The sequence below is a fragment of the Oxyura jamaicensis genome, chromosome 1 (assembly GCF_011077185.1).
Source record: "Oxyura jamaicensis isolate SHBP4307 breed ruddy duck chromosome 1, BPBGC_Ojam_1.0, whole genome shotgun sequence".
NCBI lineage: Eukaryota > Metazoa > Chordata > Aves > Anseriformes > Anatidae > Oxyura > Oxyura jamaicensis.
The window spans coordinates 94,430,476-94,445,631 of record NC_048893.1 but is presented as its reverse complement, the minus strand read 5'-3'; the positions used below and the strand labels follow the sequence as shown (position 1 = coordinate 94,445,631).

The 15,156-nt window shown below is 41.7% G+C and overlaps 1 protein-coding gene across 1 annotated transcript in view; it reads right to left on the bottom strand.

The window, feature by feature from the left end:
* CRYBG3 (crystallin beta-gamma domain containing 3) overlaps window positions 1-6,681 on the bottom strand; it is a 94,061-nt gene extending 87,380 nt beyond the window's left edge. Inside the window, exon 1 of the mRNA XM_035315203.1 lies at window positions 6,461-6,681. Within this exon, the coding sequence (XP_035171094.1) occupies window positions 6,461-6,585 (125 nt within the window). The 5' untranslated portion in view covers window positions 6,586-6,681. The remainder of the gene's footprint in view (window positions 1-6,460) is intronic.
* Window positions 6,682-15,156: the final 8,475 nt, after the last annotated feature.

The window sequence follows — 15,156 nt, the reverse complement described above, 5'->3', positions numbered from 1 at the left end:
AAAATTTTATAACACTTCACATTTAAATTTCTGTGCAAACACTCTTCTCTTCTGGCCACGCCCCCCCCCCCCCCCCCATGAAAAATTTTGACCAACTTCTCAGCAAGATTCCCGTGGCTAACACTGTTCACGGGAAATCAGCGGTGACAAAGTCTTCCCGTAATCTCTGACAAGGCTGTTAGGGCTTGTCCTGAAGAGAGGAGTGTTTGCACAGAAATTTAAATGTGAAGTTTCTGGCTCCCACTTCTGTCCTTACATGTAGGCCACACACATAGGGAGGAGGAACAGTAAAGACATCAAGATAAACGGAAATTATAAAAACAAGTCAGTGACTTTGAAATCAGAGGGCGAAAGGAAAGCAAAACAACTATTCAAAACGTATAAGAGAAGTGGGGGAAAGGGAGCAGAAAGCAGAGAAAAGTAGGGATGAAGAAAACGGAGGCAAAAGGAGGATGAGACAGGAACTCAGGCAAGAGAAGTGTTACAATTAGCCAACTCATTTAAGTGTTGGAATACCATAAAATGTATTCTATTCAATTAAACAACCCCACTTGAAAACTGGTTTGATTACAGGCAGCATTAAGTGAGTTAGATTGTTTTAACTGAAACATTTTTTCCTCTCAGACCTGTTTATGCTGCTTGTTTACATACTGTTTTTTGCTCTGCTTGCATAGCAAAGCTAGGTCAACTTCATGCTCTGCATTAGCAGCACTGCTTCACATGCACAATGTGAACTGCAGAGCGTATAAGTGTAAAACTGTTTTTTTTTTAATCCTCTTTCAAAACACAAAGTAAAAAACAAAAAACATGAAGAATAAAGATGTTATAAAAGCACCAATATGCCACATTTCGCAAAGTAAAAATATATTAGAAATGCAAGAATAAACATGCCTTGCCATCAAACATGTCCCTTTAAACCTAAAAGGCAAGAGCTCAGTGAAATAAGTATGATGGCCCATGATCACCCTTGCTGAATAACTTAATCTGTTTTATACACAAGGGAATTCAGCAGCCGTACAAAATCTAGAGAAAATAAATACAAACGTTTCTGCGTAGAGTTGACTTCAGTATTGAGCAGTAGGATTATACCAGATTACATCAAGGTTTTTGCTCTGGCATCTGTCAAGCATAGTAACATACATTAATACAGGATCTGCTCCATATTCACTAGTCTGAGAGGTTAGGTAAAGTTTTCAGCATACGTATGAAATAAATATGTTTCTGGCTGCTAATACAGAGACTTGGTGTAATATCAGCACATTTGCAAACTATTTACATTTAAGATTAAAATTATTGCATTGATAGAGAACAGCTCATTATATAACTGCTTTCAAAAGACACATATTTGCAGGGTTGGGGATCAACAACGATACCTACAAATAACAAGAAAATAGAAGGCATTAAGCCAATCCAGGAAAGCTTTAAAGCAGCAGTAGGTATTTTCCTCCTGATAAACAGGGTTTAACATAATTTTTAATAGATGCCATTAAGAAAAAGCAACCAGAAAAGAAAGCACGCAAACTAGACTGGTGTCACCAGCAAAAAGCAGTGAGCTCTTCTAGTCAGACAGGAGCAGAAAACTGTTGGTAGAGGTACACGAGGCTACAAGTTCACCACAAGAAAATACTTCTCTAGTCCTCCCACTTCTTACTTACAAGACATGTGCAGGGAAGCATCCTGCGGACACTACCCATACTCAAAGTTCCCTCTCTCAAGCTGAAAGCCTGCATCTTCGATTCAACCAAAACAAATCTGATGGCTAAATTTGTGGCATTTAATGGGTGATTAAAAAAAAATAAAAGGCTGTTGTCACTGGATTTTTTTCTGCCTTTGCTCTTCATGTATTCCCAAGAAATACTTCCTTGCGTGTTGTTGCTCCTTGCTCTTCTCACTAGGCAAAGTGGAGGTCTGCGCGGCCTTATGGACTTAGCCCCTGATAGCCTCAACCCGTTCAAACAGATATACTGCCTTCTGTGAAACATTTTAGCAATTTAAGAAACACTAGAACATTTGGGAAACCAAGACTCCACCCAAAAACATGGCAAGCCATGAAATGATATTGATACAATTAGTGACTGTATTTTATCTCACAAAACTGACATGAGAAGTAACATGACTACGGAAATTCACATTTCTGAGATGAAGAGTCTTCAAAAGTGTTACTGTAAGGTCAGTTAGATTTTTTAAAAAATATTTTAGAAATTAAAATAGCAGAAAAATGGATGTGTTAATTTTCCCAGGAACGTCTACAGCGTAGCAATGTAGTGCTATGCCACTGTCTGGAAGTGGCACAGTATACACTTGCTAAAGAGTATGCGGTCCAAAAAAAACTCAGAAAATAGAAACACCAGTTTGATTTTCATCTTTGTAAGAAGTTTTAATAACCAGAAAATCTTTTGTTCATCAGATGAGAAGACTGGTAAGTTTTCATTTCTGCAGAACTGTTCCTTAAAACCAAGGAATCACAGATAGTTGGAAATCTCTTTGTATTAATTCTAGCATTTATTGGGAAGGATACAGTGCTGTTAACACACACACACACACAAATTAAAGTTGTTTTGTTCCTTTTAAGAAGTGCTACTATTATAATTAATGCTCCAGTAACATTTCCTTTAGGAAATGTCTCACAAGCACATGGCCAGCTGCTGGGCTTGCTCCTTTTGGGTCTCACTCCCATGAGACATGGGAGTTCACGCCTAATTCTAATCAAACAAGTAGTCCCACTATAATATACAGAGTATTTCCTTAATTATAGGCAACAGCTTTGGTAACCTGCTGAATAAGGGCCTTTGCAATTTTGAATTATCATTTTGAATTATCCTGCAATAAAAGTCACAATAGAAAAGTCGAGGAAACAAACAGAAAAAAGTCCAACAAATTAACAAACAGAAATTTTTCATAATGCACCTTGCTTTGGTAAGTTTAAATTGAATTCTTCTAGACGACTGGAGTCTTCCCCTTGCTGGTTCCATAAGCTATTACCTCTGCTGCATTCTCACAAATGAGTTAGATTTAAAAGAAATAAAACTGAAATAATCTTCCTCTGCCTTCTGAAAGGAAGTGTCTTTACTAGAATACAGACTACAGCCCTTCCCCCCCCCCCCCCCTCAGAAAACAATGGATTTCTTCTAAGACACCAATAGTATGTGAATAAAAACCAGCCAGGAGGTAGCAAGTTCAGAAGCAATAAGTTCAAAATGCATTACGCCCCTTTCAATCCATTCCCAGTAGTTCCCAAATGCATTTTTTTACAGCTACAAAAATACATGTGCTTTATAAACAGGAACAATGACTGGCAAGCCCAGAGGAAGAAAGAGGCTCTCTAATCTCTCCTTAGGCAGTATAAACAAAGTTCTTCCACCTCTGAAAGCTCTGAGAAACTAATGGATGAACAGAACAATAATCTCAATTTAAAAACAAAACAAAACCTATAAGACCAAATAAAAGGTTGCTCTTCCCAGTTTGATGTCTCTGGTACTCTTCAGTGATGCAGAAACAATATCTGGACAATTCCAACAAAGGCCCACTTGCACTGGTAGCTACTTGACCAACCAATGGCACTTGCAGTGAAAAAGATAAACCTGAAATGAATTTGCTAAACAATATAAAGAGGAACAAATTATACAGAGAGAATTTAAAGAAGGTATTAGTGGTAGCCCTTGGTTAAAGTGATTGGTGAAGTGTCAAACCCCCTTGGAGGCTTCTAAGGTGACCTAGAAGGTCACATTTACTTACAACAGGTCAATTGCTAAGGCACAGAAGCGGCCTATCACTGAATGAATACGCAATAGATTGGCTTATACTCTAAAAGTGGCATCTTCACCCACATAAAGAAACATGTAAAAAATAATGATAAATAAATTCGGCTGCTATTAGAATAATAAAAAATCAATGGGATTTTTCCACACTGGAGATTTAGACTGTCAGTAACCAACAATTAATTTTGTATATTGAAAACATCAAATAGCAGAGTAGAACACAATGACTGATAGAAGCTGATGATAAGGAACTGGGAAGAGAAACACCAAAGACCTCGTTCAAAGCCATGCCAGAATCATGACTCTGAAGAATGCATTTACAGAGGCAAGCACTAGGTGAAAGATAACTCACATTTACGTTACATGTAAAAACAGAGTGAGCCCCTAACAGATGTGTTGTACCTCGTGCCACCACAAAACTTTCAACTAGTCTGCACGGGTTATTTTCCACCAGCAAGCCTCCAGCAAGACTCATGTTCATCAGAGCTACAAACAGCTGTAAGGGCAAGTTATCCGCATACAGCTCTTTGTCACACGAGGTTCTCAGAAGACAATCCTATGACATTAGTTAACAAACAGTGCAATTCCCTCTCCCCTTCCTCCTATCTTAAGCCCAGGAAAGAGTAGGAGTGTTTTTCTAATTTTTATTAAAAAACAAAACAAAACAAAACAAAACAAAAAAACATGAAAATGCAAAACTAATCTGAACACGATGCCCGGAGCATGACCTCTGTACCCTGGGCTGAAGGGGCAGCTGTGGGGCGCGGGGATGTGAAGCTGCTGTCAGTAGCCTCCATCTAGCTGCTGCTGCCCAGTTTGCAGGTGCATGTGGAGAATGACTATAGCAAGCATGATGCATGTCTCTGAGGGTCTATGTAGATAGCCTGCAGATATATGTGGCCCTGCCCTCTCCTGCCCTCTTTACTTGGTTGTTCTGCTTTTCTGAAACCCAGTGCTAGGTAAAATACCTCGATGTAAAAGTTTCACGCCACACATTTCAGATCAGATCTGGTCCCAGCATACGCCATTCCGAACATTTTACCAGGAAATTAATCACCGAGTGTACACATTTCTCAAGAGATGTGTTCCCCAGGCTGCCTCCTGCCCTCCACGCTGAACAACAAACACACAAAGCCGCCCTGGCTCCCCCTCCCCACCCGCATGCTTTGTTCAGCGATCCATTTTTCTGCACCGCGATGCTAAATCAACGCGCCGAGCAAACCTGGGGCGCTCGTTCCAGCCCAGCGCTGTTTAATGTATGCAATTACGCTAATCTATGGAGAAGGCTGTCAGTGGAAACCAAAGACGGGAGCGTCAGCATTCCAGGCGAACCTACCGCCCCGCAGCCGGCGCAACAAAAAAGCTCTTTAACATACCAAATTGGGCTCCTCTCAGCTGGAGGATTTTTGCTGGCTGCTTCCACTCCGGAGAGGAATCGAGGCGACTGCCCCGCAGCTAAACCCATGTGAGGAGGTCAAGCAGGAGGCCAGGAGGCCGAGCCTCCTCGCACCTCAGTGGACTGCCCCAATAAAGGAAAGGCTCTTGACTGCAGGAAATGAAACTCTGATTGAGATGAAGATAACAGGCTCCAGCCTGGAGTTGAGTGGAGCAGGTCTACCATGAGGACGATCTAGATAGCACACCTAGCTCGCAAACCACTCAGCTAGTCACCCTGCTCCCTAACGAGGTGACCGCTAGGCTTTTTTGTTTAGCGTGGACCACAAGTGTACGGAGCAGGTGAGGAGCAGCCAGATGTCACCTCTGCTGCTGCCTCTTCTTGTCCCGTGCCAGCTCCAAGCCTTTTCTTTCTGCTGCACCTTCATCACCCCTGCCAGGCGCGATGGCTGCACTACTCTCACCGTGGTGAAGGTGCTCTTCATTTGGCAGCCTTGCTCCTGATTTTTTTTGCAGGAAATGAGGAGCAACATGACAGCCCAGTGGATCCTCGCTCATATGCTGGTATGTCAAATGACTAGCAGTTATGGTAAAATAAAGAATCCCAATGTTAAAATGGTCCTTCGTGGACTATTTAGAGACCTTTTACGATGGCCAGTGTTAAGACAGTAACACGCTCTGCAATTTTCCACGATTGGTGAGAAAGAACTAGTGTGACATCCACTATCTCCTCAACTAGTGCATTTATTTGCCTGCCTGTTTAAACAGAAACGTAGGCAGTGTCAAGAATGACTCCAAAAGATTAAAACCAGCATACTAAAAGCTAAGAAACCTTAGTAGTATACCTGAGGAAATAAGGCCGGGACGGCTGACACCTCCTCACCACAAAATACACCCCAATTAATTCAGACCAACAACAAGACTCCGTAAGAAGGAAACTTTAGCTATGGGTCTCTCCTACGTACACGCAGAAACCAGCCACCAGAAAAAGAAAGAGAAAAAAAAAATGAAAAAGAAAAAAGGAAGAGGAAGAAACGCACGAGACGCTTGGGAACCTTCTCACCTCGCCCGCGCTAACAGGGGACCGGCAGCCACCGCACCGCACCCCGCACCCAGAGCCCGGGGAAGGTTTGCCGGGCACTAGCAGCCCCCTTGCACCAGCCCGGGGGGACCCGGGACGTGGACCCCGCACGGGGCGAGCCCCCTCCCGCTTTCGGTTTCCGCGGAAGGGCCGCAGCCGGGGGAGCGGGGCCCCGGGGCCGATTCCCCGCGGGGCAGCCCGGGCTGGGGCCATGCATTGCCCCTACCTGTGCGCTCCCGCCGGCCGGCCGGGCGCCGCCGCCTCCTGCCGCGGGGGGCTCCTGGCGAAGAAGCGGGAGAAGGCGCCGTGCCAGGAGGGGCCGGCCCGCCGCCGGCTGCCCCCGCCGGACATCGCCGGGACAGGACGGGACGGGGACGGGGACGGGAGGCGCCGCCACAGCCGCCCGGCACCGAGTCCCGGCGGCGGCTGCTTCCCCCCGCCCCGCTGGGGGCGGCCCTGCCCGGCCCTGGGGCGGAGCCGCCGCGGTGCCTCCGCCCGGCAGCAGCCCCCGGGAGCGGGGACACGGGGGGGGAGGCGCGGCCATTAGCCTCGCCGCCTTAATTGGGGAAAAGGAGCTCCGGGAGGAGCCGCAGCCCGCTCTCCGTGGTGGAGGTGGGCCCGGCCCCGCGTGTTTGGCCGCGCGCCACCCCGAGGCGCGGCCATTTCCCTGCCTCGCCTCAGGGGAGCTCCGGCCGCCCCTGCCGGGGAAGGTGAGGGACCTGGAGGAAGGGCGCTCTCCCGCCTTTCCAGGAGATTTTTTTTTTTTTTTTCTTCCTAGAAAGGGAGTTTTTATCCCTCTGAGGACTGGGACCTCCCTTAAGTTAACATCAAACTATTTTGACCAACGGGGACAACCTCACAGCAACCCAGTGATGAACAGAAATATTATCCCTGTTTTACAGATAGGGTGGTGATGCACACCACCTTAACAATTCACTGTGTGTGAATCGCTTGTAAAATAAGCTAACCTCTCTGTCAGGATCTTAAATACAGAACCACCCTTTCCTCTTTTCCACCGTGACAAACATTTCTGTTTCTTTGTGACTGCCTGCCTCGACTTCATATGGCTTTTGCGTTGTGCCACCTCACAGGATCACAGCACAGCTGGCTGGGACCGCTGGAGGCTGGCTGGTCCAAGCAGGACTACAGCAGGCTGCCCAGGACCACCTCTTTTGAACATCTTCAAGAATGGAGTCTCCACCATCCCTCTGGGCAGCCCATGCCAGTGCTCACCTATTTTCGGAAAGACTTTTCTCCATTCATTCACCTCAGTTCACCCCCTCTATACCCAAGGCTTCTGTGCCAGTATTCTCTTGCACTTTCTTGTCACACTACCAGCCTGCTGGGGCAGCAGCACCGCAGGCTGGACATGAAGCTCTAGGCCCACCTGCAGAGGAGCAGCAATAAAACAGTCTGGAAATGACCTTCTGTCTACTTTACACTCTACTTTCCACTGCTTTGGCTATGAGAAAGATCTTTTAAATAAATATATACATACAAATGCACAGACAGCTCGCCTTAATATTGTCCAAGTCTCCCATAGCTTTGATCTGGATTTTAAAAACACAGACACAGGTGGATATTGAACAAATACTTTGGTTTTTACTGGTCAGCAAGTTGGGACTAGCTGGTTGTCTCACATGTTATGAAGCAGCTTTCTTTCCTGTGAAAAAATACTGTTGTCACAATCCTCCCTGAGTGGACCAGCACTTACTACACAGCAAGGTCCCGCCTGGTTTTCAGTGTTCAGACCAGGAGCAAACACTTTTCTCAGTGATCCAGGATGCCCCAGACCTAGCACAAATCTATGAAATGTTTCATGCCAGAAAAGTGCATATATAAAAAAAATAAAACATGCAACACCACATTTTAAAAGTACCTACACAGTTGCCCATTCTTGGGAAAAACATGATCAGGGCTACAACCACAAAACTAACAGCAACCCCTATGGAACCTTAGAGAGATGTTCTCTTTAACATTCAAAACAAAAGTAATTAAGCCTCAAAAATCAAATTGGAAGACTGACAATTCATTAAGAGCAATTAAATGGAACTGCACGAACAGGCTGTGGTGATACTTCGGCTGGCAGTGACTCTGTTACTTGTAATTCTTTACCACATACATCTCACAGCCTCCCCACCTATTGCCCAAGTACGATCTAATCCCTAAGCTGTAGCAAACCTGAATATAATAATTAGCACTCATAAAGCAGCCAGTACCTTCAAATAATTTAAGCATTAATTGATCCTCATAACCACCTCAGGATGTAGTTAAGTATGGCACGGTAAGCTGTGCACACAGACACCGGCAGACAAAACATGCACCTGCTCCCCAAGGGGCACCCAGGGCAGCACGAGGCACTGCCAGGGCCATGCTTGCCTAGGAGCAAAGCACTGAAGGCATCAGAAGTGCTCATCCCAAACAGTAGCATTTTGTGCTCCAATCTGTTTTTCCTTGCTGCTTTTCAATGAGATGAAGAAAAGACAGAAACATAGCACGTGTGACAGCTCTGGCAGAGGCACAGAAGTAAGCTATAATCAAAGTAGTAAAAGTATATTGATATAAAAAAAATGAACACAGCCCACATAAGATAACCCTCCCCCCCCCCCCCCTTTTTTTTTTAAATGTCCCCTGCAGTAATTGAGTACTCTGTGACTTCACAGCAAATAAATCTCCCACATTTAAAAGAGTGAGATGGGAGACGCTGGCAGGTATACCAAGGGGAACCTGGTTTCAGCTGTTCACTCCTTCCACGAAGGGAGACGAACCGAGGTGGCAGCACTCATTTTCTGCTGCAATCCAGATTATAAGGGTTGTGCACAAGGGAAGCCTCCCCCTTCTCCTTGCTGCTTTAGAATGAGCAGAGGGTGAAATTTTAATTGTGCTTTTTGCATTCCCTTCATTTTAAGGGTCTTTAAAATCTTGAGTGAAATCCTTTGTTTTGTTTGGATACCAAAAAGGAAAGCAAGTTTTCATCACACTTGTTTATGAGGAGCCCTTCTCTCACACACATCTTTAAGCTTTTTTTGATGTATTGACTAAGGAAGAAATGGAGTCTTAAAACCACACATCTTCCTTGCTAGCACAGTTTAGCACAACGTATTAAATAATAAAAACCAAACAAACAAACCCAAAACCACAACATTTTCAAATCATTTGCATCATTGCACCACTACAATAAAAAATGTTCATACGGTCGGTTTGAGATACAGCCCTCTTAAGTGGAAGCACAGTTCACTTTTCTTTTTCATACACATCTAATGCATGTATCTATAAGAGTTTTTTTTTTTTTTTTTTTTTTTAATTAATAGGCAACCCCATTTTCCAGGCTCTTACAAAACGTCTGCATTGCACAAACCACAATAATGAGTGCTCCTTTACTTTTTTGCTTTCCCGTGTATATTACAGCAAGCTTTCTAATAGGTTGCATGGGACCGTGAATTAATACGTACAGTGGAGTCATCACATGCAATATTTCATAGTCGTTTTTGAGAATATTCATTCTCCAGATAATGAAAAAAATACTGATGACTTTAAAGTCTCCAATCTGTGCCTATTCTAAAGTGAAGACACAACAGAGCTGAACATTTGTGTCTTGGATATATTATTACCCAGATGAAGTACGTTACCAAGGATCCCTAGGATATACTGTCTATCTAGCTATGACCTTTTGTTGTAAAGCATGCACTGCACAGCTTCCCGCAATCCTCATCCTTTAACTGTGAGCACACTGTTCCTCCATTTCATTTGCTGAAAATGGTTTGAAAGAAAGACACACGGGCAGCTGCTATTGTTCAAACGCCTTGGTGTTTGGAGAAGATGGCTGGAAATGGCTCGTGGTATTAACTGTAGTTACTGAGAGCCATAACTGTATTCTTTATAATTTTGGAGAAGACTTATTCAGTGTACTAATTCAAGTTTTTAAAATGACTTTTCAGAAGCCCTCTAATTTTTGTTCTCCACACTATAATTTTTGAAGTTTACATTTACCATGTAGCAGAAGTACTAGAATAGAAAACTAATTGTAAAGAACAAAATAAAAATGACCAGCACCTACAGGAGCTCTTTTGGGGGCAGACTTTCACTGTGCCTGAGCACAGAGCAAAAAGGATTCAAAACCTCATATTTCAGAGGTACTTACATATCCAGCTCCTCTAGATAAGAACCAAAGTCTTTTTCTGTTAATTCCATCAGAATTGGTAACTGTCAGATAATTAGAACAGCTTGTCTGGAAGGGTTTCCAGACATTTTGGATAGCACCTCCTATCAATTGCACCTGTGAGAATACAAAGATGAAATTCACTTGTGCTCTTACTGTTGCTTATTACTGCAAAATAATCTTACCCTAAATGAAACTCAAAAATTCAGCATTTCATATAACAAGGTCACTGTTAAAACCATCTTGTTCTGGGTTAACACCTCCTTTCTAAGACTCCCTATCCACCATTGCAACAAGAAGAAAAATTATGATGAAATGAAGTCCTTCAGCAAGCTAGTTTCATCCACTTTCTAATATATGTAGTATACATGGAAAAAAAGCAGCACAAATAATCTAGTGGCCAGAAGACTGCAAGAACTTATACAAAGGTGTCTGATATGCTAATAGAGGAAATCCATGAAACGCATAATCAGCAAGTTCTACATTGTAGTTCATTTAGCACTTTTCTTCCTAGAATGTCTTTTGACGATCAGATTTGTGAATATAGACCTTCCTGTACAAAACTACATGCTATCGAATATCACATCACATTACTAATATTATAAAGGCTTACCCTATTTGCATACATATGTAAAAGTACATCTTTCAATTTGCAGATTACTAAGCAGTTTTGAATTCTGGTATAAGCCTACGTACAGCAAACAAGCCTGCAGACACCAGATTTGCCTTTTTTTTTTTTTTTTTCAAAGATTTCTTAAAATTAGCTCTTGGACCCTGTGACTCCATAGAACCACTGACTAAAAAACACTGTCAGAGATGTACCAATTCCTTTGTCTATTCTGCTAGATTTTGTAACACAGAATACTTTTCATCCCAACACCCTTTATACAACATCACTCAAAATGTTTGGAAAATTAGAATATATACCACAAAAGGTAAACCTTAAAGACACAGCAAGTACAAGGAATAGGATACTCCAAAAGAAGAATCATCTTCAGCGTTTGGAGGAATACACTGCAACATATTCTTGAAGAGTGCAAGCAAACCTATCTCTATTCCAAACAGACAGCAAATACTTCGATCTTATTACAGAACAAAACAGAAAAATAAAGTCTAATTCTTGGCTGAAGACATATATAGATTCACTTCATAATAAATAGTATGCATAATATACAGAAAACCTGTAAGACGTATTAAAGCCCCAGTCTGTAAAAATGCAAGGGACCTTTAATCAGAGCATGCCAGTTGGTTAAACAGCAGCACAACTGAACCTTTAGCTTTGTCCTCATATCCAAGAACAAGAATTCTGCATGATCCATACGTTTTCTCCTACTGGTTGGGAAGGGATTTACAAGACCACCTAGAAATGCATGCATCCCCACTGCAACATTTAAGGATGTATTAAAAGTGTTTTTAACAAGCTTATGTTTAACAAAGTCATTTTTGAGCTTTCACAGTGTTTCTGTTCCATACCCAAGCAAAAAAAAAAAAAAAAAAAAAAAGCTATTACACAGATAAGAACAGCAGGAGGGAAGAAGCTGAGATCATGTAACAGAAACGTCACTTCTAAAAGTAACAATTCAAACTTTATTTTGGTTTTCTTAACCTCTGCAATGCACAGGCAAGGCTTCTGGTTCAGACCAAGTACACTACAGATACCTCACAGGATTTCCTGCAACACAGCTACAGTTTCCAGTACAGGTTTAAAAAAATTCATCAGAAATTGAGTGCTTCACTTTCAGACTTTTGAACTACATTATCCTTCCCTAGAGAAGGCAGGAAACCTACTTTGAGGCAGAGGAGTTTCAGAACAGTCTGCAGAAAACCCACAATACATGCACAGGTTGGAATGAAGCTCAACTGTTACCACTTTATACCTACTCATACCATTTCATCACACACTACTGCCTACAAAAAAAAAAAAATGAATAATTTGATTATCTAATACATTTATTCTTTCTTCCAGAGAAGTTGTATATTTTAGTAGTATCTTTTTATTTGTTTATAATTGCCTGTGCTGAGCATCAGTTTAAGAAATCTCAGTTATTTTGATTCAAATCTGGTGCCATAATCAAAGGCTTTCCCTTTCTTTCACTTGTCTTTCTCACATAAGACACTCAAAACGTGAAGCGACTCCCTCAACGCTTTCTCATTACTAATATTCTTATAGGGTTTATTCTTAAAGGATTTAATAGTTCTTGTTCAAGTACTTCACCCTAGAGTAAAAGTACTCCAAAATTTCTTTAAAGAACATGAGACCTCCTTCCTCATCTTCATTAAATATTGGTTTGAAAAGTATACAGCATTTTTACCATTAAAAAGTATACCCAGCTATGCATGATTCAAGGTCACATACTGCAAAATAACTGCTCCAGCCAATTATTCTTTGTTACTCAAGTCAGAAAAGAAACACTTCTAAGTGAACACCATCATAATGAAACATGCAGATAATGGGGATATAAGCCCGAAACTCAGTCTTTTCATCTGATGATGCTCTTTAGAAATATTAGCTGTATGTATTGTACAGATAATGTCCAATATAAATAATACAACTAAAGGGGACTCTCCACAATGGAAGATAACATTTTATAGGATGCATTTGCTATAGCTCATAAATAGTAGACAGAAGTATTCTTCCAAATTTTTGTTCAGGGTATGCTGCACCACTGTTGAAAATGTTATCTTTCTCAGCAGGAATATTCTACCCATGCATCCCTGGTCCTCTCAACCAAGACCATAACATTTTCTTCCTTGGTTTATGCAAATAAATGTTTGTGGATAAGATTAAAAGAGAGATTTACTTATGGAGTGAGATTTTAACTAACAAAGAAACCCAAACCGACCAAACAAAACAATCATTGCAAAGTTTTTCCCTAGTAACACCATGCAACCTGTGTGATCACAGATACAATTTCAGGAACACTATCAACACCTGACAGCTGATAATAGCTCCTTTTACTCATGACTGCCTATTTTTTCACTTCTCGTGTTATGCCATTTCCTCTGAATTGGAAGAGCTACATACCACTTAACTTATCCAATGCTTGTATCCTTTAATAGTGGAGCAAACTTTCCTAATTCTGACTGGACCATGTCAAAAACATTTGTATTATTACTAGATATTTTACTAGAATTATCAGCCAGAGGGCCACCAGAGGCCACATTGCCCTGGTGACTTCTATTCTTTTAGAAGATTTAAACACCACTGTTTTGTACAACGTTTTAAAAGCTTGTCTTATTTTTCAGGTCTGCATAGGCAAACCCCCACTAGTGCTTTAGTTCAAATCAGGAAAGGTTCTCTGAAGACCATTCCCACTAACAATGCTTTTGTTTACAACACAAAATAGGTCTGGAGTACACAAACTGAAATACTTTTGGATTAAACTAACCTGTAAAACTGAGTGCATCCAACAGGCTCCAACAACTAAGAGGCACGCAGCCTGGAGGGCCAGAAAAGAGCCAGGCTGAAGATGACTGTAACACACAGACTGTGGACACCAGGTGCTCAGTACCAGCCATCTTGCTCTGCAAAACCAGCTCTGTAGTAAGGCTGAGCTCCTTACAAAGGAGCCTGTATTGCCGAGCATCCACTTCAGTCATTTAACGTGGCTACTTCATTGAGCCTCAAGAGGCTTGGGTTTCATTAATATTCTTTAACATTAGCATGACTCGACTTCAGGCCAAACAAGCTCCTTCCACACATATTTCCTCTCTCTCCTCGTCTTTTCCCCGTTACTGAAAACGGTGAGGTAACTCTTCTTCAAGCTCCATTTCATCCAAAAATTCAATTGCTAGGCCTACAATCTACTTGCTGATGTCCAAAGACAAACAGGTTGTAAAAAAGACTGCCTAACAAAGTTTCTCAATTTACATTTCTTTTACTAAATGACTTAACGCGATCTTCAAAGGTGTCCACAAAGAAATTACTTATGCTGTCTTGTGAGTTGATGTCTGAGTAATAAGACTGCAATGCAAGTAAGTTCATCTGATAAATATCTTATAAAACAGAAGAACGTTTAATGGTGAAAAGAGACATTAACAGCCTAGCTTTCATTTTAGAGATTTACTTTGGAAAATGGTAGTGGGAGTGGGTTTCATGCAATCATTAGAAAAGTGGAAGAAGAAAACAGCTGAATCTCAGAGAGATCCTGACATCCTCTAGGACCCACTGGAACAGAACAGCGTGCTCCCATACCAGCACTGAACTCCTGAGAATAAACAGAACTTCACGGGGTTGGAAGTATTCAGTCAATTAAATAGCAATCCAATTGACTGAACACCAGTAAATTAAATTGTAAAGTGCTGGTACACCAACACTGTTGTTTCCTGATGCAGCTTACTTTGACAAGAGATAAAGAGCCTCAGAACTGAAGTACAGGTACTGAATATTGCTATAAACACTTGGCACTTGCACTTGTTTTAAGACAGCACTATAAATCCTGAATTCTGATTAGATTGTACCCATAACATTACCTTGGCATAGTAACAGTGCATTTTACAATTTATGCGATCAAGTAAGGGCTGTACAATAAAGATAATAAAAGATCAGGGCATATAAAAGTCAGCTTTCAAAGCAAACTTTTCCTGACCTTTCTGAAAGGGGAGAAAGGAAGTCTTTTCTCAGTAGTTCCCTCTCCTGCTTTTCCATTCCAGTATTCTGTGACCTTCTCTCGTTATCTATTTTGTTCTACAAAAGAAACAACAGGAAAGGGAGCTGCACATTTTTCAGTAGCATAGTTGACTAGTTAAAAAAAAAAAAAAAA